Below are 27,491 nucleotides of genomic sequence, written 5' to 3'. Positions count from 1 at the left end.
AAAAATTATAAAAAAATAATAAAAAAGTATTTTGGATTAAATGAAATATTGAAAAATTCGCAGAAGTCTAAAGTCTATTTAACAATTTTTTTTAAGCTATTGTACTATTTTACTACAATTCTGACAAAAATTTGAAGTATTGCCTATTTCACTCCATGACAATTCACTCTCATCCCTGCACTGGTGCGTCTCATTTGTGTTTTTAGAAGTAATTATATTGTTTTTAGTTTATGTTTTTATTTTCATTATTTCTAATAAATGCTAAGTAAAATGTATTTACTTTTTAAAAAAATGTCATTATTTATAAGTACGAAATTTCTGTTTAGTTTGTTTAATGTAAAGTAAGAATACAAAAAATAATAGAACAAGAGTAGATAATTCGCTTGTTTCGGGTCTTACTCGCTGGCTTGTGGGAATGTCATGCCGGTAAATGAAGGTGAGAGGGTTTCGGTGTACATCTCACACCCGGTACCTTGAAGATAATCGTTTTGCCAGGCCTGTGTATCTGGTGACTGAAAGTTAAAAATGATTCGGATGTGGTACGGATTTTAGTAACCAAAAACCAACAAGAAATAACATTATAGCAAATTCTTATATACAATCGAAACTACCAAATACGATATGGAGAGGAGGGGCGTTTAGATAAAATAGATGCAGTTGTGTATTGCTGCAGTGCAACGAGGAATTGTTCTTTTACTTTACAGCATAGGCCAGGCATTGTACGTCATACGCTCGTTCCGGAAAGGGAGTTGCTTGAGCAACTGCATTTTGATACAAGAAAGGATGCAAGACTTGATTTTTCTATCGCAACAATTTTACTCCTTAAGTCTACTATGCGATATCGTTGGAGCCGGAAAAGTGCAGCTTTAACAACACAGGTCTATTTTCATGCTTCTAATTTTGAGGGCGAAATCCAAAGGGCCACTTTAGTAGTTGTCGTATTCAAGCTGAATAGTAGTGGAATGATAGGTTTATTACTCTCATTCAGGTGTCCCTCTTTGCTTACTCCTTCTAAGAAGCATTGACTGAAGATTTTGCACGCGAGCAGACTATTTATTATTTAAAAAATGGTAGGCATACATGGCGCACTTTGCTTTATGTACAAACAGAAATATACCTCCTTTTTGCAGTACAAAAGAAAAAGAGAACGTATAAACAATCGAAAGCAACACAAAATAACCTAAAAGCGCAGTTATTGTAAAAGTTTGGCATATTTGCAATGAAAATAATAGAAAATGGCTTTAACTATGTATGAGTATGCTCGTATATTGAGTATTTATGTATATATGTAACTGAAAATATTGCTTAAATGTTCATTGCAAATGATTACTTTGTGTATTACACTATACGCTCAAGTAATAGCACCACTTGCTTAGTTTTTATTTTTATGGATGAACTTTCAAGTCGCTCAATTTATGCATAGTCGCTCGAGTGAAGACTAAGAGACCGATTTGAATTAATATTTCTTATTGGTTAGTGTTATATTCGAGCGTTTTAATAAACAAAATATGGCGAAATTGACCCAGCTCTTTATATATATATTTTATAGAGTCTCCGCGTTTCCTTCTGGGTGTTACAAACTTCGTAGTGAACTTAATATACACTGTTCAGGGACAAAAAGTAGCCCCTAGTGGTGACAATGTATATAGAGTAGATGTACTCAACAAATCAACCAAGATAAAAACAGTTCCATGTAAACGTGGCTAATCTTTGAAAATTCCTCTTTAAATGAAAAGTATTTTTATTTATTTTTTAAATAAAATATAGCTTCAAAAAATATTCACACAAAAAATCGATTTTTCTGGCTTGCAAGTGCACTTAATCCCACAAAATAAACAAAAGCAGGTTTGTGAAGTGCTAACACCTGTTGAATTTTCTCAAAGCATTACTATAATATTTATAAGGAAGCTATTTGCTTAATATTTGCTGTAAATACAAATACTATCATCCAGATTATTAATTATTTGTATTCAATGCAGGAGTAGTCGTCCAATTACACATTAAATTCAGAATAAACAGTGGTGCTCTTACTGGTTGCCAAATTTTGAACATTTTGTGACTTTTTCAGTATAAGAAACGTAGTATGTGCTCTTTTTGCAAATAGTACATATGTGTGTGTGTGTTGTTTTTTGGTTTGATAATAGTCAACAAATGTGCTTAACGCATTTCTATCTTTATTTTTTGCAATAAATAATATTATTTTTATATTTTTAAAATTTGTATTGCACAGAGCGCTTTCACCTGTACAAGTAGATCACTTTGGTCACAATTTTCTCAGATCTTGAATAATAAACATCAAAGAAAATCACTAGTTAAGACTAATACGACTTGGTGCTTTGAATTGTTTTAAATTGTGTCTTTATATGCGGGAAGCAGCTATTTTTCATTGCGCTGAAGATGCTGCTCAAAATTTTTGGAAGAGTTCTTAAGTTTCTGGTGGTTTTTAAGTTCGTGGTGGTGGTATTCTAGCATCAAGCTGATTCCATCTTATCTTTATATACTGCTAATCATTGGATCAGTGGTGTGCTTTAAGAACTCTCGCTAACCAATTAACCGAAGACTTTATCGACATTGCATTATCACATTTTGGTGTTTAACATTATACACAACTCATATACGGCTTCTTGTGGATGAATCTTTGCTCTGCCGAAACCTTAACTGCAGAGTCCAGATATATAGAGATATAGATATAATTTTTCTCAACTCTTCTAAGAAATCTTCTTTTTGATTTTGGACAGATATAACCTTGTTTCCTGAGTTCACTTCTAACAATGGTTGATCTAAGTAGAGGTACTTTTGTTCAGTCATGTTTGGTATTTCATCATGGAAAGACAAATCATTCAACTTTTTTACAAAAATTCGCGTACTGTAAATAATATATTTCGCTCGCTCCGCTCAACCTATGGTCAACACAATCTGCCTACTAAACGTAGTGTTCGGAAAATGATCCACATCTTGAGACCCAGCATTTATTACTGAATAATATTCGACCGAATAGATCACGTCCAGCACACTATCACGAAATTATAGCAGCCGTAGCTGAGAGTGTACACGAAGACCGTGGAGAGTCGATTCAGTGCCATTCGCAGAAACTCAGACTCGAGATCTTAAATTGAAAGCGTACGAAATACAGCTTGTTCAAGAACTGTAGTCGCTCGAAATTCGCAAGCGACATCCTTTCACTCTATGGGCTCTTGAAAAGTTCCAAGAAGATTCAACGATTTCAAGCGAAACTTCGTTCAGAAATGAGGCCCATTTCTGGTTCAATGCAATGTAAGCAAGCAAAATTGCCGCATTCGCGACGAAGAGCAAAAAAATTATGCCGGTTTCATATTTTGAACCGGTCGATGCGCCGCAAAGATAGTGTGTTATTACACTGTTTGACTTTTTCCTGTGGGGATGTGTAAAGCCTAAAGTCTATGCGGACAATCCCGTTTCGATTCAGGCTTTGGAGCAAACCATCATGAGTGTCATTCGCCAGTTACCAGTCGAAATGCTCGAAAGAGTCATCGAAAATAGAACTCAACGAACCATCTGAGATGTAGCCGTGGCCAACATTTGAAAGAGATATTCTCAAAAAATTAACGCCAAAGAATGTTCTTTCGAATAATAATAAACATTTCCCTTTAAATTTGAGGTTTCTGTGTTTTTTCCTTAAAAATGTAGGCACCCTTTTTAATCCATATACAAAATAGGAAAAAAATTACCAAATAACATGTGAGGAAATAAGATATAGAAAATCTGTGGCACTTATGCAACCTAAACTACTTGGACATAATTATGATTAATTGAAATATTTGGCACGAGATTACACAAACCTGAAAATATTTAGAAAATATACAATCCAAAAATATGAAGTTCTATTTTTTTCCAAAACCTTTCAAAAAGTTGTACCTATGACAAGTATTGGTGCATTTTTGGTAACTTTCACTTAAATTAATTTATATATCATACTTCCAATTAATAAGAGACGAATTCGTATAAACAAAAAATAACAATTTTAGTAATTTAATTTTATAATTTTTTATTTAATATTTTTTTATATTTGATTAATTGAAAACATGAAAAGGAAACTGCACAACATCAAAGGCATTTGTAAAAGACACTTAAAAAGTCATTGGAAAACACCACGAAAATATGAAAACGAAAACTAAACGCAAATACCAGTATAGTTTGTTGAAAGAAGTGTGTGAAGATTCGCCAAGTAAAGATAATGTTGAGAAAGTAAAATCGAAAGAGGCTGTGTGTTTACGTTTTACGAGTGAAATTTCGTTCAATTTACTTGTATTAATTACTCACAACTAATTAATTGACTCATGGAAGAAAAAATACATAAAAATACCGTCAAACAACAATTAGAATGACGTTCGAAAAAACATTTACAACGAAAATTCGACAAACTGGATATTTTCTGTTGTGTCTATATGGTGTATGGTGTATGTAGCGCTGTTAGTATACGTGTGTGTGTGTGTATTTCTGTATGCGAATTTGAGCGAGTGAGTGAGTTGTGCTGTCATTTTCATATTTGAAATCAAAATTCGTTTGTAGTTTTGTGTATTATGTAGTATGATAAGTTCGTTTGGTGTGGAAATATTGGAAAAAAATGGAAAATTATTATGAAAAGAGCCAATCAGATATGCTTAATGTAGGTGTGTCAACCAACAAAAAAGAAAATAACAAATAATTAATGATTAATAAGAAATATAGCTCAAATGTACATTTACGAATATTTGTAGTAGATACTGTATATCATACGATAGAGGTACGCATACGAATATGTGAAATTTGTATGAAGGTAAGTTATTCGATAGACACGCCAATGCTCGCGTTCAAAAACTTACTCAGTGGCCTGAGCAAATGGTATTCCAATAAATGTTGGACTCAATGTTTCAGTGTACATTTCCATGCCCGTGCCGCGCAGATAGTCATTGGTCCAGGACTGCATGTCTGGTGACTGCAGGTACATACACATTGTTGTTGTTGTATATATTGTGGGGTATGAATTAAAAATATAATTTTGGTTATTGTGGTTATATATAAAAATCAAGAGTTTATCTTAAAAAAAAATATCTGTAGCTTCTTAGTGCTGCTGGGCACTGATTTACTTTTTACATCCAAGCTATGTATTAAATGTAGTAGCGTTTAGCCAATTTAGGCAAGCATTTTTAGGTGCAGCCGTATGATCAGATTTTTACGCCTAATTCTATAATTCTATTACTCATTGATAGAAAATATTACGGTCACGCAGAATCTAATACATCACAGACATCATTATTGCTATATCGTGGCATTGTTGATATATTTTAAACAATTATCCCTTTTTACAAAAATATTTTATTATTTTATTTAAAGTAATGTTCTTAATTTAGTTTTTGTGCTCAGTACTTACAGTTTTAAACGATCGCATCGCGAATAAATTCGCCATCATTGTTGAGAAGCCCGGCGCCAGGCAACTCTGTGCAATGAAGCCAAGCTTAAGTTCGGCCAGACAGATGACATCATCACCCTGTTTCCAATCCCATGAGGGTATGTTGAGTAAATAAGCCTGAATCATAGATGTTGAGTTAGTAAGTTATTGATATTTTATTTGCACTAAATGTTCAATAATGTTGTGTGTGACTAACTATTTTAAAGCAGACAGTGTTAGAAAATATTGGATCTATAACTATTTTCGTGGGCTTTGCCATGTGAAAGTGGTCTTCAATATTATTCCATATTTCCAAGATACCGAAAACGTTTAACAGCCAGATACATACATACATATATTGAAAAGCAAGGCAATTGGGTGCCATATGAATTTAAGTGAAGAGACGTTGAAACACGATTTTGGGTGTGAGAAAGGACGTGCTGTTTTATAAAATTCTAAAACCGTGTGAAATCTTGAATGAGGAACGCTGCCGACAACATAACTTTTTTATATTTTTTTCATATTTTTTATTTCATAGTAGCAGCAGTAATAGAAGTAATTTTGAAACGGGTTTTTGTAGAGTTGTAGGGCCTTTGTTTGCATTTTTGAGAAAACGTTCCACTTTCCAGAGTAATATAGATTTTATACCGTGAGAAATTTATAGATAGAGATTCTGTTGCAAAGGAGCCGAGATAAAGGAAGGAGCTTGACATCGATGATAGAAATAAATGAGATAAGCTAGCAAGAATGTTAACAAAAAACTTAGGAAATTGGGTATAAAATAGTAATGAAGAAACTCGGCGTTCGGGTAAAGTCACTTAACATAGGCTCGATTACTCTCCTCTTGACAACATGGCTTCAGGCCCAGCAGATGAACTCTAGTAGATGTAAAATGCGTTATTGAAAGTGTAGAAATCGCACAGCGTATATGGCATAAATACAAAATAATAGTACTGGTGGAGAGTTTAGATTACAGAAGCGCTAAATGCGTGGCTATAATTGACGCTTTCGAAAAAAGCTTTAAAATCCCCGACTACATCAGAGCTGTGGTGCAGAGCTACCTTAATAACAGAAAACAGCTGTGCCATACTAAAGAGAGATTACGACAGATAGCGGTCATGACAGGAGCAGCAAAAGGACCCTTTCTATGTCCAAACTTCTGGAACATCAGCTACAACGTTATACCAAAAGTCATAATGCCAGACGAATCGTACTTAATTGATTCCGACGACAATGCATCAGTGGTGGTTTTAGTGACCTACAGGTGGCACAACAGCACTGACGATGCGGAAGACATTTTTCACCCTCTCATCCGCAAAAAAAAAAAAAAAAACATATACATATATATGATATCCCACTTATCTATTGAATAATAAATTCAGATATCTTACCTTATTATGATATTGCATAAGTTGTATAATCACTCGTATGTCTTCGCTGTAGTTTTTAATCGAGATGACTCGCATAATATTGGCAGCATCTTCAGCATCGGGATCTTGGCAATATTTATTGGCCAGTACCAAGCAGGCATCAGCTTCATGTACCTACACCAAAACCAATCACATGACACGATGTGCACACGAGACAATACGAAGAGAAATAATGAACAGTTAGTAAAAATCAAATAAATAAAAAATGCTCTTCTTTATAATAAAAATGTATGTATATTAGTTGTGGCGGTGGTTTTGGTGACAATGAGTTCTGGTGAAGTGTGTGGCAAATGAGGTGAACACAGAAAGCGGAATTTATGCGCCTAGTTTGAATATTTTAAATAGTTTCTTGGAGCATATTAATTTCAAGTACATATATCCTTAAACGGTTTCCTGGAAAGTTGCCGAAAGGAGCGTGGGATGAGGAATGCTTTTAATATGCAATGAGTAGCGAAATTATGTTTTGTTGAATAACACGAAATCATTTTAGGTGATTCCAAAATTAACTTCAAGTAAAAAATGTCGTTACGCTAAAACAAAAAAAAAAAAAAAAAAAAAAAAAAAAAAAAAAAAAAAAAATAAATAAATAAAATAAATTGAAATTAAAAACTCAAATATTGCATTGAACAGGCATGCTTAAATATTTTGTGTAACTTTCATGCAATAAAATATTTTTATTTACTTTAGTGAATATTTAACATGTTTTCAGTAAAATTTATGGTACACTATTTACAGTAATACATGCAGCAAGCAGAATCACTAACTCTAACAATTAACATGAAAACATAGAATTTTGTATTTATATACATATATGTCTGCATAGATATTAATAGTTTAAAAAGTTAAGACATTTAAATAAATATTTTTGTCGTTATTACCAATAATTATTTTAGGTACTGAAAATTAATTACAATTTATTATTTTGTGAGATATATTTTTTCGTTAAAGTCACCTTTTAATAATATTTACTATTTAAAGTTTGTCAAAAAATCATTATTTCTAATGCAATAAAAATGGTCGACTAACTACTTAATATATCAAATTTATTTGTATTTGTATGAGCGCTAAATTTATTTACTTTTGAGGCGTTTTGAATTGCTTCCTTTGATAAAAAATTAATATACACTCGTGGCCACCCAAACCTTACCACTCAAAATTTTCCACTTTTGCACATATTTGACTACACTTTGTAGCGGTACTTTTTGCGGTATAGAAAGTTTTTATTTAGAAATAAGTTAATGACATGTTATTAATCAATAATATAAAAAATTAAAAACAAAACACAGGCATCTATAGATAAATCAGTTGAAGATAGTGAGCTTTACAAAATGAGCTCGAAATATCGAGACTGACGTGCGATAAGAAAATTGTATATTTTTTCAATTTAATTTCTTTTACACTATATTTGAAATTAAAATTTTTTAACATTTTTTTTAAGTTAAACACGAAGTTCAGACGGTGTTTACTTACTTTAAACACTATAACATCAGGCGCTTTTGTATAAGCACAGAAAAGCTAATTTGTGTTTTACTCATTAAAGGTGATATATTAATAAAAACTTATATTATAATTAGATAATATAATTTAGTTTACTTATGCTTACTAAAAACATAAAAAAAACAAAATTTAAGAAAATCCCGAACGAAGGAAAAAGTGGTAGTGGTAAGGTTTGCGTGACCACGAGTGCATGGATTTATATTACAAACTAATATACCTTCATGGCGAAGTTTTGTAATACGTAAATTGTAATAAAATAATAATTAAATAAATTGCAGAAATTGCAAAAAAACCAAATTACATAAATATTCCATTTTTGTAACTATTTCGAGTTTTTTGAAAATCTAAATAATTTTTATAAAACTTAAAAAATTATAAAAACATAAATTATTATTTATGTCAGCAGCTTGTAATAAACTTAAAACTACTTAAATTGAGCAATATTGAGCTCATCTGCTGCATTATATTGAATGTTACTCATACGCAATGTAGTACATGAATTCTATATTGATCGACAATTTCTTTAGAAGTCATAGTAAATGACTAATATTACTCATACGCCATGTAGTATATACATTACATATTCTATTTTTCATAACTATTTTTAACAGCTTATACATATATTTACATGTATGTAATGTGTACATATATCTAATATATAAATTAAAGCAATTTTTCTAAATAAATAAATTAGAATTTCTACACCAAAATGTAAAAAAGTGTAAAAATAATTTATGAGTATACTACCACATTCTATACTAACATTAAACAATAAACCACTACAAAATACAATTATTTTTTCATATATTGAGGCACATATATCGTATTTACAAATAGATACATATATATATATAATTAAAGAACACCATAGAGCTATCAATATATATGTATATATTAATTAATCGATAAGGTGACTTGTTTTAGCCCTTCTACTTGTTTCCTTGTATTTCTAATCAAATATTAAAACGCTTGTTTTGAGTAGATGAGTTCTTCAATATGAGACTCCACTCTAGAGCTGATAATAATAATAATTATACCCAACGATTACCCTCCTCCCGCTCAACCGCCGCGAGGGGCGACAATTCATGTGTATAGATAAACTTTCTTGCTTATTTTTATTGAACTTTTCGTTCTCTTTCTAATCGATTGCAAATGGATATTAAGAATACAAACTTTATGTTTACAAAAACTTCGATCGATTGCCTTAGAGATTCTAATAATCCACGGGTGTATATTTTTTCAACTATTTTTCGACATTGTATACTAAGTTTTTTCGCGTATTTTGTAGTTGAGGTTTATTCGCTTATATGAATTCAAAATTATATAAAATCCATTGATTCATATATACCTACATATATTATACATATTAAACGTACATATATCCGGGCTGTATTACATTTTAGAAAGGATTCAGAAAATATGCTCGAAAATATTCTTCACATTTTACAAAAGCGAATTCAGGGAAGGCAAAGCATTTCCAAAGTACAAGATAGAAAGGGGCACTGTCGATGTTTCCTTTCATGAATTTTATTTTTAAATAAATTTATTAATTCATTTTTGATTAGTTATTTCAACTACTTGGTGAAAATATTGAGTATATTCCATAACTGATTTTGAACATTTTTTTCGCCTAAGGCAAAGACTCCTTATGTTATGTCTGAAAAAGTCGAATTGGATTCGTGCTATTTATCAGATATGTATATGGTAGATAGCGGTTATAATTACTCTTACTTATGTAATTGTACAGTTATGATTGTTTACATGTAGTGATTAAAAATAGTTTATAAAATTATTTATAAATTGTTGTCTTTAAAAGTGATATTCACATAGACAATATTAAAAAAATATTAATAATAACCAGATTTTTATAGAACATTTTCTTCTTCATTAGTACCAGTTAAGATACGTAACGTGCAAAGTACTCGGTAGATAAAACAGCAAAACATTTTTATAGATGACAAGTTCTCACAATTTATTACATTATTATGTTATATTCAATAAGTTTTTTAAAGAAAATCAAAGTTTTATGTTTGTTTTATCATGATATAATAGTACCCGACGGAAAAACTAAAATATCATTATCGCGAGCCTTATTTATTTCATCGATATATACATAATTGATGTTGGAATTTTAATAAAAAAATAAATAAATTTTTTATAATATATAATGTAAATTTCAGTTATATATCGTCTCAGCATGACTGTGAGACAAAATAGTCACTTTGACTATTAGTAGTATGTGATCATCTGACAGATGGTTGATGACTTCTTAATTTTTTCGTGAAGGTCATGTGCTTTTACTTAACTTTAGAAGAAAAACATTTTTTTAAATATATGCTTGAGTAAGAAATGTTCCTTACAAACCAAACTATAGGTACGTAAGAGTGTATAACGAGTAAATTGTTTTTGAAATTCACGTTGAAGGCTGGTAAACAAATTTTGGTTTCTATGAAGATAGCTGATTTAAAACTGCCTCCCCAAGAACAAAAAAAAAAAAAAAAAAAAAAAAAAAAAAAAAAAATCTAAAATATTACTGATTACCAAATGTGTGATTAAATGAAATTTTGTATCTAACGTTTCGATGTATTTATCACACAAAAAAAAAAAGAAATACAGGACACCATTTAAAAATATACAGTGAAATAATTAAAGATCAAAAAAGTAATCGACGGCTGCACTTTACTGATACGAATATTAGATATTGTATGCGCTAGCATTTTGATTATTTTACCAATGATTGTCAAATATTCACACCAATATTAAGTTGTTTAGACACTTATACATAGTAAGTATGTAACGGTTTATTGTAAATCATGACATTACGAGTACGTGTGAGTCTGTGTGAACGTGTGTGACAGCTGTGTGAACAGTTATGGACAGTTATTTCAATGAACCAATTATACACAACACAAATTGTGAGCATTTTCATATTTGTTTGTTAATGAAATAAGAAATGAAAAACCACTAAGCAAATAACAAGGGAAAATAAACGAGTTAGTTGGTTGACAAAGAAAAATGTTATATGCAAATTAATTGAACAAAAATTAGTGATGAAACAAATATAGAGGTAATTTGAACCAACTCAACGATGACGCAATAACAGATGAACAGTTAGATGAGCAATCGAACGTTTACCTTAACCCGTTGTAGATCAATTGGATTCATAATGGTCCCTTGAAAGAACTCCACTGTGGTAAAGTGACGTTTGAATAAACCCTCTAGTTCCAAGTCGGGTGGTTTACTTTTGAATTTGTTGTTTAATTTCGTTAGAAATTTTTTAAATTTAAATTTTTGGGTTTTTCGTTTTTTTGTTTAATTTTCGTTACAATATTAAGCATTATATAAAATAAAAAACATATAGTTTTTTGGTTTTAATTTTCAAACAAGGACAAAATCATTGAGGTGGAAGCGATGTTTTTGGTTTGAGATTTGTTGTTTTATGTAGTGAAGTTTATTTTTATTTATAATTTTTAACATTTTTTCAGTAGCAGGTGTGGGTTGTTTTTTGGTTTGTTGATATTGTTGTAGACATGGTTGTCAGTTTTGAATTTTCATATTTCAATTAAAATATGGAATGGAAGAAAAATAAAATATGCAAAATCATTAATTTCTTATTAAATGGTGTTTGCTTAACAAAATAGTAAAATCGGTGAAATAAAAAAGGAATGTAAAAACCTCTCAGGTTTTAAAAATTCTTATGATTTATTGTATATAACTTTTCAACTCTACTTTTCAATATTATAAAGTACAAAGTTTATAACGTATTATATAATATATATATGATATAATTGTGTAACATTTTTATTCAACTGTTCCAATACATTTTGGAAAAATTTTAATCGATGCTCATATTATTGTTAATATTAGCTAAAATTTTGCATATGCGAGTCATTTATTCTTTCTTGTTAAGAGGTTACATGGGCTTACGGGTTTTAAAAATCAAATCTTTTTTTTATGATATTAAATATATAACACCTCTAAAATATTGTATTATATTTTAAAGGAGATCCGAGTAATATAATAGTTTCGCAGATACAGCCTTGAGAACTTGTGCCTAGTGAGGCTCGAAACTATGTTTCTGAAGTCGGTCATAAGAGTAAAGTCAGCCGGATGTTCTAAAATCCTGATATTAGTTATATGAGGGGTAAATCAATTTTTCGCTCAAATTTATCTATTTTAGGCACAAAGATACACACTTATGAGTAAAATACGCTTTGTAATTTTTATTGAGATAATTCAAAGATTAGTCGATATATCCAGCATAAAGGGATCCAAATATTCGTACCTAGGGGTTTGAATAGTTTTTGTTGGATTTGCTTATAAGGTAGCTTAAGGCATTATTCGTGTAAAGTTTAATCCCATTATATTAGATGCTTCTAAAGTAAAAGAAGTAAAATAATCAAGGGGAATTTAAAATTGTGTTATATGGAAGCAAGGCGTCGTCTCTGACAATGATTAATCGCGCTTTTAGTAGTTTTGAATAGTACCGTTATATAGGGAGTGAACGGGGTTCCGATTTCGTCCATTTTCACGGTAGGTAGGAATTCTTGTAATATTCGCGCTGAGCGCATTTGGTTGTTGTAGCTTTAGGAGGTATATAAAGTTATTAGAGGGAGGGCCCATGCCCGCTTTTTCCAAATTTTTTTTCCATAGCTGCCTCTGGCTAGTGCGATCCCCTGTGCCAAATATGAGTTTTATGTTTTAATTTAGTGTTTAGTTATGGCAGTTTATAGGTTTTCGGTTAATGAAAATTTGTGGGCGTGGCAGTGGTCCGATTTCGCCCATCTGCAAGCTCGGAATTTTTTTTTTTTGTACTATTTAAACCACATACCAAATTTCATCCAGATATTTCAATTTTTACTCAAGTCACGATTTGCACGGACGGACGGACAGACAGACAGTCAACCAGATTCAATAGCCCTATATCTGTCTCGATTAGTTTTAGGTGGTACAAAACTATAATACTTTGTAGCAACTGTGTAGCAAAAATATCGCTAAATTTTCACTGAAATTAAATTATTTTGTAAAGATACCTGTCAAAAACACAATTTCAGTTTTTTCCCCCAATTGTCAAAGTTCTAAGTTAAGGTATGTTTTAACTAAAACAATTATATTTTCACATTAGATGATACTGTAGGTGCATATAGCCGAATTTAAATATTTTTTCCAAAAATGTCTGAGATTCTTAGTTAATAGTGCATAATTGTAACAATAAAAAGTTCGTATAAACTATTTAATTTTTTATATGTGAAAAAATTGTTGAAAAAGGGCTGTTTATTATTCGAGGAACCCATGCAACCTCTTAATAACAAAATGCAAGAAGGGCAACGGCAAAAACTCGCTTATGTTTTGCGTGTTCAGCAAGATCAGTTTCTATATAGACAAAGTTTCTCAAGGCAAAATGCCTGAATTTTTTGTAACAAATATTTTGGATAGAAGTCGTAAGAGTTATGTTTGCCAAGGAAAATGCTAACACAAAATAATTTTCCAAATTTGAGCCAATTGAGGGCTTAGATAGTTGATATTTTATTTAACAGATTTCGAACATCATTCGTTGCCTTTGTTTTGATTTGTTTTTCATGGTAGCAAATACTTCTTAACGCAATTATTATTATGTAAATATAATATAATAACATATAAACAAGTAATATGTATACTTCTTTTAATAAAATAATCCTAAATTTTATTTAATAATATTATTATTACTGTATAACATAATAAACAATTTCAAAAATACAAATAAGCTTCGAACGTTATATTGTAATATAATATTAACTGGTTATCTAAAAATATAAAAGCTATACAAAAACACATTCGCTGGATCTTACTTAAATCGCGACTTAATAATTTCAGCCTAAATAAAGAATATAATAAAATTTGATATGAAATATACGAAAATTTTTTTGCTAAAGAAACATATAAGTATTAGTTTTAAGTATGAGTTAGTTGCAAAATGGGCATTTATAGAAGCTGTTTTTCTTTGGTATTTAAAAATTTGAACATTCGAAAAAATTCATCTTAAATGCTACTATAAGTTGTACTACATACAATATAGATGTAGGTATGTTTAATTACTAAACGCACTAGTAACGGAATAAGAAATCGTTGGCAAAGACTTACTACTTGAAACTCTCAAAACAGATTGATTAAGGAAAAAACGTCATTCCAAATTGAAGCGGTGATGAGGAAAGATATTCTAGTGTGTGATGCAGCCTTTCAAAGTACAAAAGTACGAATAAAGGGTAATAAAAGTACAAAATAGGAGTGAAAAGGAAAACAATGGAATTTCATATATATTTAATGTGTAAAAACAAAAACAGGCTGGAAATGAAATGCAAGGCTCGGCTAGGAGCAAAGTCAAAGCAAAATTTGCAATTACCAAAGAAAAACGGACGTTAGCCGTAGATAATCAATCAAAATCAGTGGTCAGTTCAAAAAAAACTAACAAACAGAAAGTACACGAAAGAACAAACCATGGAAAGGGAGCAAAAAAGCAAGAAAAATAACAAAAAAAAAAAAGAAAAAATGGTTGTGGAACACAGCCAGTGGCTAAACCTTGGATGTATGAAAAATAAGATAATCATCAAAACAGAAATATTAAATAAAATATCAGATGAGTGGAATGGCGATGGTTGTGGGTGATACACACTAAAAGAACAGAGAAGAGGAACACGCCTTGAGAAAAAATCGCAGTTTGGGGCAAAGTAACGAGAGCTTAGTGAGTAGGCAGGAATAGGAGAAACCTTCCGTTGCATATGTGTGTACAAAAATTTAATGAATAGCCCAATTTTGGCTATACCAATTTAGATATACCAATTTCAAATTAATCATAAATAAATACATATGCAATTCTCACTACTCTTGGTGGTTCTAATTTGAGGTGGTTATGATAGCGACTGACGATGATGTGACATTGGCAAAGATATTGACAGCTCACTAGGGCTGTGACATACTGATGATGTGGGTGTTAATTGTTCTAAGGTGTCAATTACTAATGCTAAATGATAGTTAGGCGCTGGGTGAAGGCGACGATAGGACGCGGAAACATATGATTGTTTACAAATTTATAATGAATTGGCCTATGCAGTCATGGTATATAGTGGACGGTGGTTGTACTCGTATAGAACAAGAAAAACAATTTTTTCGGGTCTGTTTTATAGCGCGTGATAACGAAATTGTATTAGGTGCGAAACTAAGTTCCCGTTGTTTGTCAAAAGATGACTCCAGCAGTTCATGTTGATCGTTTTTTATACTATATACAAAGCGTGATAAGCTTGAGCCTTATTTGTTTCTGTGTCATATACTTTTGGTTGTGCGAATATGTGCGGTTGTTGCAAAATCATCGCCATTCCGGGATGTGATGATTTTCTTCTTTTAGTCAAAGAAATCGGCTTCTAAAGCACATTGAGAACTCCAAAAAGTTTATGGAGCTGTTGCCTTAAGTAAATCAACGTGCTGTGGTTGGTTTCGTCGCTTCAATGGCGGTAATTTAGATATTAATGACTGTCCGCGGGAAGAAAAGCCAAAAGCCTGTGAAGACGAATAGGCATTAATGTCCACCAAAAGGTGATACGTTTGCACCGTAATGCGATGTTTGGGCGATTGCCATGCTCTCAGCAAACTATCTTGTCAAGTTATTGTCTCCTTGATTTTCGTATAGCATCATGAGATGAACAGCTTTACCTTAATGGGTTTCAAGCTTTTCAATAAGATAAATAATTTTACTTTAATTGTATTAAAATTTTCCCAGAAAGATAGGAAAAAGTGGTGACTAGAAATGGCTAATACTTCGAATAGTTAATTTGTAACCATTTACTTACAATAAAATTGCATTTTTATTAAAACAAAATAGAGAGTACTTAATTTTTTTTTTAAATTATATATTTTTGCCACATTTTCAAGCTTCAGTTTTTTTTTTCAGGTGCACTGTGTAATTTTTAATACCAATTTCATAAACTATTTTACATTAAAAATTTACCACTATTTAACTTATTGTGTAAGTAATTTACCACTACTTGACTACTGTATACCAATTTACTGCGATATGACCATGAAATATGCATTTATAGGGCGCAGTATGTCTAGTAAACACACACACAGCCACAAATTAAATCCACACACACACACTCACAAACATGAGGGGAATCAAGAGCAAGCATTTAACCATGTTGTAGTTGTTGCTCGTTGCATTTTAAATTTGGTTTTCTAATAAAGTGGTAGAAACGGGTATCGGCAGCAGGTGTACAGTAATTTGTTTTGGGATATTTCAATTCACAATACGAAATTGCGGTTTTTTAGTATGCTCTTTTGGTTTGGTTTTTGACTTTCTTTATATTTGTTGTTGTTGTTGTGTATATGTGTACCTTGACTCGCTCCAAATCGACGGCATTCATCATGGTGCCCTGAAAAAACGCCACCGTCGTATAGTGACGCTTCAGCAAACCTTCTAGCTCCAGATCAGGCTCCTTGCTATACAGGGAGTTGATTGTGAATGTTTACAGTATTTTTTATTAATTATTGGGTTAGACTTTAGTTACACTTCTTGCTATTGGTGAGTGTGTTAATTATTATATATTTATTTGCTGGTTTTGTTATTATTATTATAAGGCAAACTTTTAGTAAAATTGAAGGAATTAATTGTAATAAAATAAAAATACTTGGAAACTATAGCTATAAATTTACGTTTTAACGTTATGTATATTTAGAGCATAACTAATCCTATATTCTGTAAATAAAAATAAAATTTCCAATAATTTCAATTCAATAAAAATACAAATACAATAAAGTAGAGAAACAATTGCAAACATTTGATATAAATGAGGTTTACAAGGAGTCCAGTTCGAATTTTATTTAAATGTATTTTCTTAGTCTTACGGTTAAGTTTATACCGTCAAGAGCTAGAAAATTCTTATCACTTCCACTGGCACCACCGTTTTCTTCATATTAATTGATATTAGTCATAACGACACAACACCAAATTAAAGATATTATATAATACCAAAGAAGCAAAGGCTTGCAAGTGGTACATGTTAGATATTCTAATGAACAAATTTTACTCTGAGAAGGTTCAAAGTAAACATAGGAAAAGATGGCTGGCGTAAGGATATAAAAACTTTGCGCAACACTCTAATTATTTATACGGATTGCTCTAAAATGTACGATCGAGTTGGTGCAAGAAGAAACTGTCCAGAGTTAGGCATGACCGCCGTATGATTTTATACCTTTTGCCGGACCACCGCAGTATATTTCATTGAGGTCTTTGCTACTGCAAAAGCCGTGCAGCTGGCCTTTAATGTATCCAATCAAGGCAGTAACCTAATTTCGCATATCCGCCAAAAGTGTCTTTTGGAAGGCATAGGAGAAGCAAGCAATTTCACTACTATGGGAGCTATGCTAAAAAGGCATCGAGGGCAATGAAATAGTGGACGAGATTGCCTAAAATGGTGAACGGCTAAAATTCGAATACGTGATCAAACGGTAGACCACTTGTGCACTTGTCCCGCATTGGCAAGGCTACGTTGTAGGCATCTGGGGTTCCCTAGGTATGATACACTGGAGAAGCTATCGATAGTGAGGGTAGAGCAGAAAGGGCAGAGTCTGTTATTCGCGTCAAGAGCAGGCATCATAAAGGATGACTATTTCTCATGGACGTAGCAACTGCACTCCATCTGACAATTGGACAGAATTTGGTCTAAACCTGGTATATGCGTGGCGTATTGGCCTACTTAACCTAACCTTACATGTTATCAATAATTAATTTTTTTTTTTTTTTTTAAAGGAAAACTATAGAATTGTATTAGTGCCGAGAGCGTAGCTAGTTAGCTAGTAGTTAAGATGTTAATTTAAGAAAACGAGTTCATAGTTAAATGGTACAAAACCTATAAAGTAACCTATTATATAGTAAGTATAGTAGTTTAAGCTCAACTCGCTGGCTGCGTCGGGGCATTGGCTGTCTTTGGCTATAAGGTTTAAGATGTTTGCAACGGCTTAATGTGAATATATATGCATATACTTATTTATTATTTAATTAAATAATATAAGAAAGTGAAATATCAAAATATATATGTGAAAGTAGTTAATATATTACTACAGTTATCACCATACTCATTATAAATGAATAATTTTCGAATGAATTTCTTCCCGTCTTATTTCATTTACTATTTATAATTTTTTTTATAAGATACACGTATATAAGCTTACATAAATATAAACAAATAAATACTTAAAGAGCACAACGGCAGAGGCGAAAAAGAATTCGAAGAGCAGACTTACCGATGTAAAAATACCACCTCCACGTCCACATCTTCTCGATCTTCGTGCAGGAAATCCTTTAAGAAATGCGACACCGACTCGTACGTTATATGTCCGCAAACGACAATATGTCTATGAATTATTAATGGGCGTGTCAGCAGCAGCAAACACACAAGCACATGGTGCAGCGTGTCATAATAAATCGCAATGACACAACAAGCAAGTTACAAAGAGCGTCAATGGTCGCGGCGGGAAGCAGTCGAGCACCAAAGTGCAGGCGGGCCGAGTCATGTGAATGACGCCGCATTGCAGTTGGAACCGGTCGTTAGCCAGACAGTCACACCAGCGTAGTTATGCAGTCACGTAGGTATATGTGTGTATGTGGCGTTTGTGTGTGTGCATGTGGAACAAACGATTTTGCATATGAAATGCAATTTTGTTCAATATTTGCACGAAGAGAATGAATGAAAAGAGAATTCGATTAGAAAATTTGGTATTGACAATGGCTAAGGAGTAAATACGAGTATAGCATATTATATGTAGAACAGAGAGAAGTACATAAATATATTTCATACATATATATACTTGTACAAACATAAATGTTAATAAATTCTGTATTTGTGTGTATAGTTGAGTTGTAAATCATAGGTAAATAAGTGTACGAGTATACTGTGTTATATTAAATACTTATATATTTGTAGTGTATATAATGCATTTTTTTGGTATATATCTGGTATGTATGAATAAATTTACAGTGATATATAGAATATAAATGAATAAGATAATTTGTAGGTATGTGTGTAAGGCCGCAAAGGGAAAATATATTTTAATTGTATGAGTCTAAGTTATATCTTGTACATAGATATGTATGTGTGTTTATTGTGAAGGTAACTGTAGTTAATATAAGTTGCTTATATAATATTTATTATTTTGTGTATTTGGCGTGTACTATGTTGAAGGCAGCTCCAAAAGTCTATGTAGCGTGTGGAGGAGTACAGTGGCGTGCAGAAATATGATTTTCCATCATCCAACCATCAATAGGCTTAGAGAAAAATCACATGTCTACAAACGCACTGTGCTGCAATTAGTTAGCAATAGTAATATTTTTACAATATTCTAGTAGTTGCATGTGTTTGTATAACGGCATATATGTACATATGTGTGCATGTATTTAATGTTTCTACACTTGTGTGTGTGTGTGTTGTTTTTTATTTGTATAAATTTTGTGGAATTGTGTTTGTGTGTTGTACGTTTATATAATTCAGTCTCAGTGTTCTTGTTACAGAAATTACATAAGTATATATTTAATGTATAAATTGCTAAATAAAAAGTCATTTGAAAAATATATTAAAACTCAATAAATAAACGAGCATTAAATTCGATATAAGTTAAAATATTAAATAAATAAATATATATTACGGGCTCTCAAATCATATGATGAATAGAAAGAAAATGTTTATTTACTTTTTTTTTTTCAAAACAAAAATTTAGTTATTTAGTCTGCTACCCCAGAGTTTACATTAGGAGGATACTTTATATTAACACTACACCATTTTGTGGGAGAATATACATTTTAAAGAAAAATAAAATGAAAAAATGTGCAAATGGTGGACAATTCTGAAATATACTAATATGTTTTATTTTCACTGGTTTAGAAATAATCAATTTATGACCACTGAATAACAATTTTATAAATAAAACTTAAATTTTCGTTCAGTATGAGTAGTCTTTATTATGTAGTAATCAGGGGAAAAATATGGTTTTGTAGGTTTTAATAAAAATTAATTAGTTATTGATAATTAATTTTATAATATTTGATTTTATACTTTTATTTGAAAAGTTCAAGTTAATCCGTTATATAATAGCAGGTACATAACTTCAAAAATAGGTCTACATACAGCTGTCACAGTGTATTTTAGAAATTTTTTTGTCTCAAACTATTACACCGTGTTTGGCAAAATTTCGAATTAAGAGTTTCAGGACGATTTTTGATACATCTTGAGATATAATCTAGTACTTATGACTATAAAACTATTGTGAATACACGTTGTAGTGACTTAACTCTAAAATGTCTGTCCCTAAGGGTATGAAATATTTATTTGTTTATCATAATAGTGTAAATTGGTATCAACGGCTTTTTTCAATCGATTTATATGCTACATAGTATCTTTACACCGAATGAAATTACCTTATACATGAAATTAAATGCTGCAAATGCTCGCCTCCTATAATCTCTAAGTCTAATATGGTATTTGTCCTTTCGGCTAATTTGGTTAAGGTACCGTTACAAACATATTTTATTTGTTACGTTCGCTTTTTTAAAACAAATTAATGATTTTATTGCATCAAATAAATGTAATTATATTTCAAATTATTCACCATTTGCTTAAAGTTCTTTAAATATCATATAAAATTTCATTAACTATGTGGGCATGCAAACATAAACTAAAACTACTGATACATACCAACGACTGGAATGGGTAAACATTAAAATCATCGCAAAATGCTAAATAAATTTAAATACACTCACACATTAATAGAGACTACACAAATGAAGTGCTCCCAACAACTTGACCACTACACATGCCGCGTTTGGTGATTAATTCAACGATATGCTATGTTACGTTATGTTATGGTATGATATGTTATGTTAAGTTATGCTATGTTACGGCATGTGATGCTATAAAATGTTATGTTAAGGCAATGTTATGTTATGTTATGTTATGCTATCTTATGTTATGTTATGCTTTTTTAGGTTATGGTATGTAATGTAATATTATGATATATTAATGATGTGTTATGGTTGATAATATGACATGAATTCGTGTAATTTATACTTATTTGTTAGTAAATGTAAATTGCGCAACACTGTAAATTTCGCGCAACACACTAGCCAGCAACATGCAAATATGATTATGAATTATGTATACTTTTTTTGTATTTATGTACTATAAACGTAAAATGTTAGGCTAAAAAAAAATGATGGTCAACAAATTGCATGAGATGTTTTTGTTTTTGTAAACGATGCTCTTTCCGTTGTGAATATTATTGATGACGTAGTTAAAAGATGGATGGCTTGAGCAGGCCAACTAATGAATTATACATATAAGTAATTCGGTGATGAGTGGGGCGAAATTTTTTATTTTTATTTTTTGATTTCACGCTGCTACACAGCAATTAATTACAGTTTCCGTTTACTGATTTGCAATTTCAATGATACGATGTGCGATAATGTGAGGTTATGAGTGTGAAAGCATACTTATTTGATGACATTTAAGTAATGGAGGTTTGTGATTGATTCACCAGTGAACTCAAGCGGTCGCTATGAATGATTTATCTGATTTTTGTTTTTATGGAATCTATGAAGATGTCAACAATTTCTTTGATGATGTAATGTTTTTGGTTAGCGTTTTCAACTACTTTTTGTTATATATTTAAATGTGTGTTGGTGTGTGTGTTAAAAATGGTTGCACTAATGCTCAGGCAGTGGTTGCTTTAGCAAATACTACTTGCGTTCTTTATTGAGAAGGAAAAAGAAAAACCATACTTGAAAATATAAATTCTTGTGTGTGCGCTTGTAACGAAATTGAATTGATATATGGTGGTAGAAGGAATTTTCAAAGCAATTAAAGGTGGTTGTCAAAATTGCAAAACACAAATGTTGCTCGAGTCCAAACAACGAACGAACAACTTAATTTTTTGCATACTTAATTTTATACTCTATTCTGTGTTTGGTTTCGTTTTTAAAAAATTGATGCCTGGCCACGCATTTCAGTCATGACTTTTTAATTACTTTGTTTATGCTAGTCATATTCGAAATATATTTACACTCTTTGAATATGACAGACTAAGCTTGATTTTTTATTTTCTTACATATTTTGATTTATTTCGATAATTAATGCTTTTGGTTTGTAGTTGCATTGCTAGGTGAATGATAGCGTGTGCGATTTGGTGGTGAAATGAAAACTAAAATTCGTATGAAGGATTCATGAAGTTGTGCGGGAAATTCAAGAATTGTGATGAGCTTGTCTGATCATTCTACATACATACAGTACTTTAATAGCTAAGTTACTCGTACTCATGGATATTCGTTTCTTTTGGATGACTGCTAACTAATGGCTAGTTTTTTAATGCAGGTTTTGCATGAATTTAAAGTGAAGATTTTATAGGTAAGGTAGATAAACTAACGCTGAGTTTTTAAGTTTAAAATTGATGTCAAATGTGTTGGACTTTTCAGATAATTGTTATTTTTTTTTCTGAGTAAGAATTTTACAACTTGGCATGATTCGCATTTAAAATTAACTATCGGATAAAAAATATCGAAAATTCAACCTAACTATGCTTGTCGAGGACATTCTAAGTTAAAGATACAAATATCGAAATTTCAACATAACTATGCTTGAAGTTAAGAGAAAAGAATGTTGAAAATTTGGCATAATTATGCTACTAGCGTTCTCGTACTCTCTGTTGAAGGTACGAAAGAGCGTCTTTCATTCGCGACAGCATACCATTTTTATGAAACCGACTTAGTTTTTATTGAGCTATCTTCTTTAGGAAAAACGAAAACATTCGCCATCAAATCAAAGATGCTTGAAACATATACCTAACTCATAATAAAAATAGAGACATTGCTGATGTTCAGCAAAGTATCAACTTTCAGGTTATAAGTTCCACATTACTATCGATAGCGGCAACTTTGTTTAAAAAGCATATGAAAGTACCTTTAATCAATTCAAAAAATTCAAAAATTCGTTGTCCTCAGATTTTGCAGTTGTAGCAATTTTCTGGTAGTATTTATAACTAATATTTAATTAATTAATATTTTATTAATTTATATTTATTTACTACTTCTCAACCACTCACCAACACATTTGACATTTATTTAGCAACTTTAACAAAATAACTACTTTTTCACTATAAAAAAATGCTTATAAAATATATTACTGTGTACATGTATGCATACGTTGTAGTAGTTAAAATAAAATATTATAATAATTAAATATGGGTGCTCTACGCTTACTGCGTTTTGTCCTGCATTTACCACAGAAAATCCTATTTTTCCCTTATATTAAGGTAAATTAGCTTAAATATTGTTGCCTCTGCCTATAAAAACTATTTTATAAAAAAAACTATATATTATATAATGTAACTTATAGAAAACGGCGTAAGTCCAAAAACGAATTTTCCGTACAGACACACACAAAAGTTAGTACTCTTTATATTTAAAAAGATCAACATATTTTTGCATATTCAAAACCATTTTGTTAACGTTGACCACTTGAAAAGCTAAAAAGTTTATTGATAACGTTGCAGCGATCTGTTTCGTCATCTATACGAGCGCGTAGTTCGAGCTGACTGTTTTTGCTGCCAAGCCGCTTTATCACGTCAGTAGTGTATGCATTTCTACGTAGATATGCAGTTATTGGAGATTTTTGTTTAGTAGTTTGTAATTAAAAAAATTTTTCAGTTCGGGCTATTGATAATATTTTTTGTACCAAAAAAATTGATTTAAGCATAAAGAAAATTTATTCTGAAAACTTCAATGTAGAATTTTAATTAGTTTTGGCTGAAAGGCGCATTGTTAATAATATTAGTATGTATGTTGTTGCTACACACCAAGAAGCACATGAAGTTTACTTTTTTTAAATTACATTATGTGTATGCGACTCGCTAATATTAATCACATTAGACACTTATATATGTATATGACAATATCTGCTTTATTGTAATTTCCTATGATTTGTGGTTGCTTGCGAAAATATTTAGTTAAAAGCAAAACATGTAAATGCAATAAACAGCTGGCGTATGCTTCAAAAAAGCTGATGATTTTGTTGTCATTTGGTGGAGACTAACAAAAAATTTCTTTCATTAAGACTGACTTCTTTTCACTAACGATTTTAATGTTTTTTGAGAAGGGATTTGATAAGTAAACATATTTTTTTTAATTTGGAAAAAAAATAAAGAATATACAAAGAAAACCACCCTTTGAAAAGCTGGAATTTTGTATTTTTCATACTTTCTTATATGTCTGCATAAAAGAAATACTTTGAGCCCTCGTACACATAGTACATGGAGACGTGTAAAGAGCTAAGCTCTCATTTTTGAGCCGAATTTCTCGAGAAGAAATTAGCTAACGAGTTCCTTATATGGAATCACTTTGACAAGGTTGTGAATTTAGTATAAAAAATATTCGAATAATATAATATGCCTCCTAATATTTCAATACTTGCTTCCAATAATAAATTTTTAACGCTAAACCGGTAGAAAACAATTCGCCATTTTAATATAGTTGAGCGTTGCGATTATGAAATGACTAGATTAAACACTCGTTCGATCTCGAGATTGACATATAGTATCATTTAAACTGATTTGTTTACATTATCAACTTTCGTTTACTTTCTATAAAGTTAAGGTCTAAGGTTATTTTATCGGTTACTTAATCAGTTATTATTTTTAGTCGCAAGCATGGTATATGGTATACCATATGAATCAAAGTCTTGGTGGTAATAATCCCTGAATTGTTTTACAAACAGATAATGGAATATGGGATGAACTCCAGTAGGAGTGTTAACAGATAATTGTCGTATTGGCAGACACGACAGCAGTCGGCGAATACCATACAAAAACTCTAGAAGCTGCTAAGAGTAGAAAAAGAAGTTGCTTACAATATCTTCAACGAACGCAACTTTTCTCCATATAAAACTTCTTAAATTGATACACAGGAATAGTACAGGGATTTTAAAAACTTCGGGTCGTCTACTGTTATTAACCGTACCTCCTTGTATTCTGTGAATGTTTTTTTTTTCATTTCCAAAAAAAATTGAGACTAAAGGACAGGTACATTCATTTTTAAGAAACTCAACCTTGTTTTCTTTGCAATTCCATGGAAGATCCCCATATACTATTTTTTGAATTGATGGAGTACAGGGTGATTCAGAAAGAACAGGGTGGTGTGCGGAATTTTAAAGATTTTACCAGACCTTCAGCTTATCTACTTGTGTTCTTTGAAGTTTTTTTTTTATTTTCGAAAAATCTTGGATATAAAAGAAAAGTTTTTTCTTAACAATGTCATGGAAGAGTATTTTATTTTATTTTGGGATTCCCAATTAGATAGTGCTAAAAAAATATTTGAAGGATCTTTCGTTTAATAAAGATATGTTAAGAATTTTATAGATATGTTTTTATGTTTTCATCAGCCAACTTCTACCTGCTAATATATTTAAAAGCAGTTAAATTTCAAATTTATTATAACCAATTTATCGTTGGAAAACGAAGATCGCAACCGATCTTAGATTAAACTTTTCATTATATTACGCACAAAATTCCTTAATTGATTTCATTTATCTTAATTTACGTTCATTATTTATAAATAGATATTAATACATACTCTTTTACTTTTTTAATCAAGTATATAGTATATTTTTTAAAAATGTAGATTTTCAAAACACACTCGTTCCTAAATCGGGTTTCAATATGTTAACGTATGTAGTATGGTACACGCGTTCTAACGAAAAAAAGTCTGCTAAAAACCATATAAATTACTGTATACGACATTTTTTTTTTTTGATCTGGTAATACAATTTTTTGTTAGTCTTCGAATAATGCGATGAATTGAGAGCGAGCGAGTTTAAAAAGTAGTCAGAGTAGAGAATTATGTTAGTTGTTAGTAGAAAGAATTACAGAGAGGTATAATGAGTTCACTGCAAATGAAAGTAAAACAATTTCGAAGGATACAATTTGTTATGTTTACATCAAAATAATGAAAATCCAAAAGTCGAAATCTAAATCGATAAGAAAGAATGGGTAGTGAAATGGAAATTCACAATCGAATTTGTAGGTCGAATAAGAAATTGATTGATATTGGAGAAAAAGTTCAATTCATCAGATTATTACAATTAATACACGCTAACAATTACATACAACTTGACGACAGTACTTATTACGATTAATTGAAAAAAATATACACACAATAAACACCAAACGCCAATTAAATTTCAATTTAGGTTTATATATATATATTTGTTTGTTTTTGTTTCTGCTTTTTTTTTGTTTTTTTGTTTAATTACATTTGTTTAGTTGAATTACAATCCAAATGTTTTAAAAGATAGGAGGAGAATAGAAAGAGAAATCGATATTTGATAATGAAGTTACGACGTATAGTGACGTAAAAAGAAAAATCAGAACCAAATCATAATGCTTATAGAAACGTTTGAGCCAATATGGCACCACTATTTATGCAAAACTATAGACGACTGATTATGTTTTCTTTTTTGATCGGGTTTTACTATGCAACATAAAAGTTGTTCGAAATTTTAAAGAATTTTTTTCTGTTTTACATTAGATAATTACAATAATAATAACAACACAACAAACACAAAGCGTGCAACATGAGAAATGAGCGCTTTAATCCAAAGCTGCTGGAATGATTAAAAAAGATAAAATAAAAATAAATAAAATAAATAACTAAAATATAATAAAAATAAATTCAGTTTTTTAATTTGACAAAAATGTATATATTATAATTTATTCGAAGGTTTGTGAAGGTACTAATTAAAATTACACCCTTTTCAAGTGCAAATACAAAATTTTTAAATAAAATAATCTCAACAAAAAAAAAAATTATAATTATTATAATTATTAACAATTAACTAAGACGTTTAGTAATGAATGTATAAAGATGGTGTAATTTTATTTAATACCCATTTGGTAAGTAAGGCCTTTTAAGCAGGATCAGGCAGGAAAGGGTAGCGTTTAAGAATTTCAATTTTTAAAGTCTGTACGAATTAATTTAGTATTATATAATTTTGTTTAAATTAAAGAAAAGTATGACCAATATTTTTAGTGTTTATTTTATTTTAGAATTATGGTTAGGATTTTTTTAAATAATAATCGAATTATTTTAAAAT

General features: G+C 30.7%; 1 protein-coding gene across 26 annotated transcripts in view; it reads right to left on the bottom strand.

The window, feature by feature from the left end:
• Positions 1-27,491, bottom strand: part of LOC108970191 (calcium-activated potassium channel slowpoke) — a 136,797-nt gene that overhangs the window by 43,233 nt on the left and 66,073 nt on the right. For 13 of the 26 annotated variants that reach the window (XM_018935413.1, XM_018935402.1, XM_018935414.1 and 10 more), the window contains exons 8-12: positions 18,607-18,717; positions 11,470-11,575; positions 6,799-6,951; positions 5,390-5,545; positions 4,842-4,954 (exon numbers count right to left, since the gene is read on the bottom strand). In XM_018935413.1, the coding sequence (XP_018790958.1) occupies positions 4,842-4,954; positions 5,390-5,545; positions 6,799-6,951; positions 11,470-11,575; positions 18,607-18,717 (639 nt within the window). Of the gene's footprint in view, positions 1-399; positions 513-4,841; positions 4,955-5,389; positions 5,546-6,798; positions 6,952-11,469; positions 11,576-16,697; positions 16,804-18,606; positions 18,718-27,491 lie in introns of all 26 variants that reach the window. The other 13 variants (XM_018935406.1, XM_018935424.1, XM_018935423.1 and 10 more) reach the window with 3 other exon arrangements.

This window comes from Bactrocera latifrons, unplaced genomic scaffold (assembly GCF_001853355.1).
Source record: "Bactrocera latifrons isolate USDA-ARS-PBARC rearing strain unplaced genomic scaffold, ASM185335v1 scaffold_29, whole genome shotgun sequence".
Taxonomy (NCBI): domain Eukaryota; kingdom Metazoa; phylum Arthropoda; class Insecta; order Diptera; family Tephritidae; genus Bactrocera; species Bactrocera latifrons.
The sequence above is the reverse complement of the archived record's forward strand: the minus strand, read 5'-3'. Positions and strand labels throughout refer to the sequence as shown.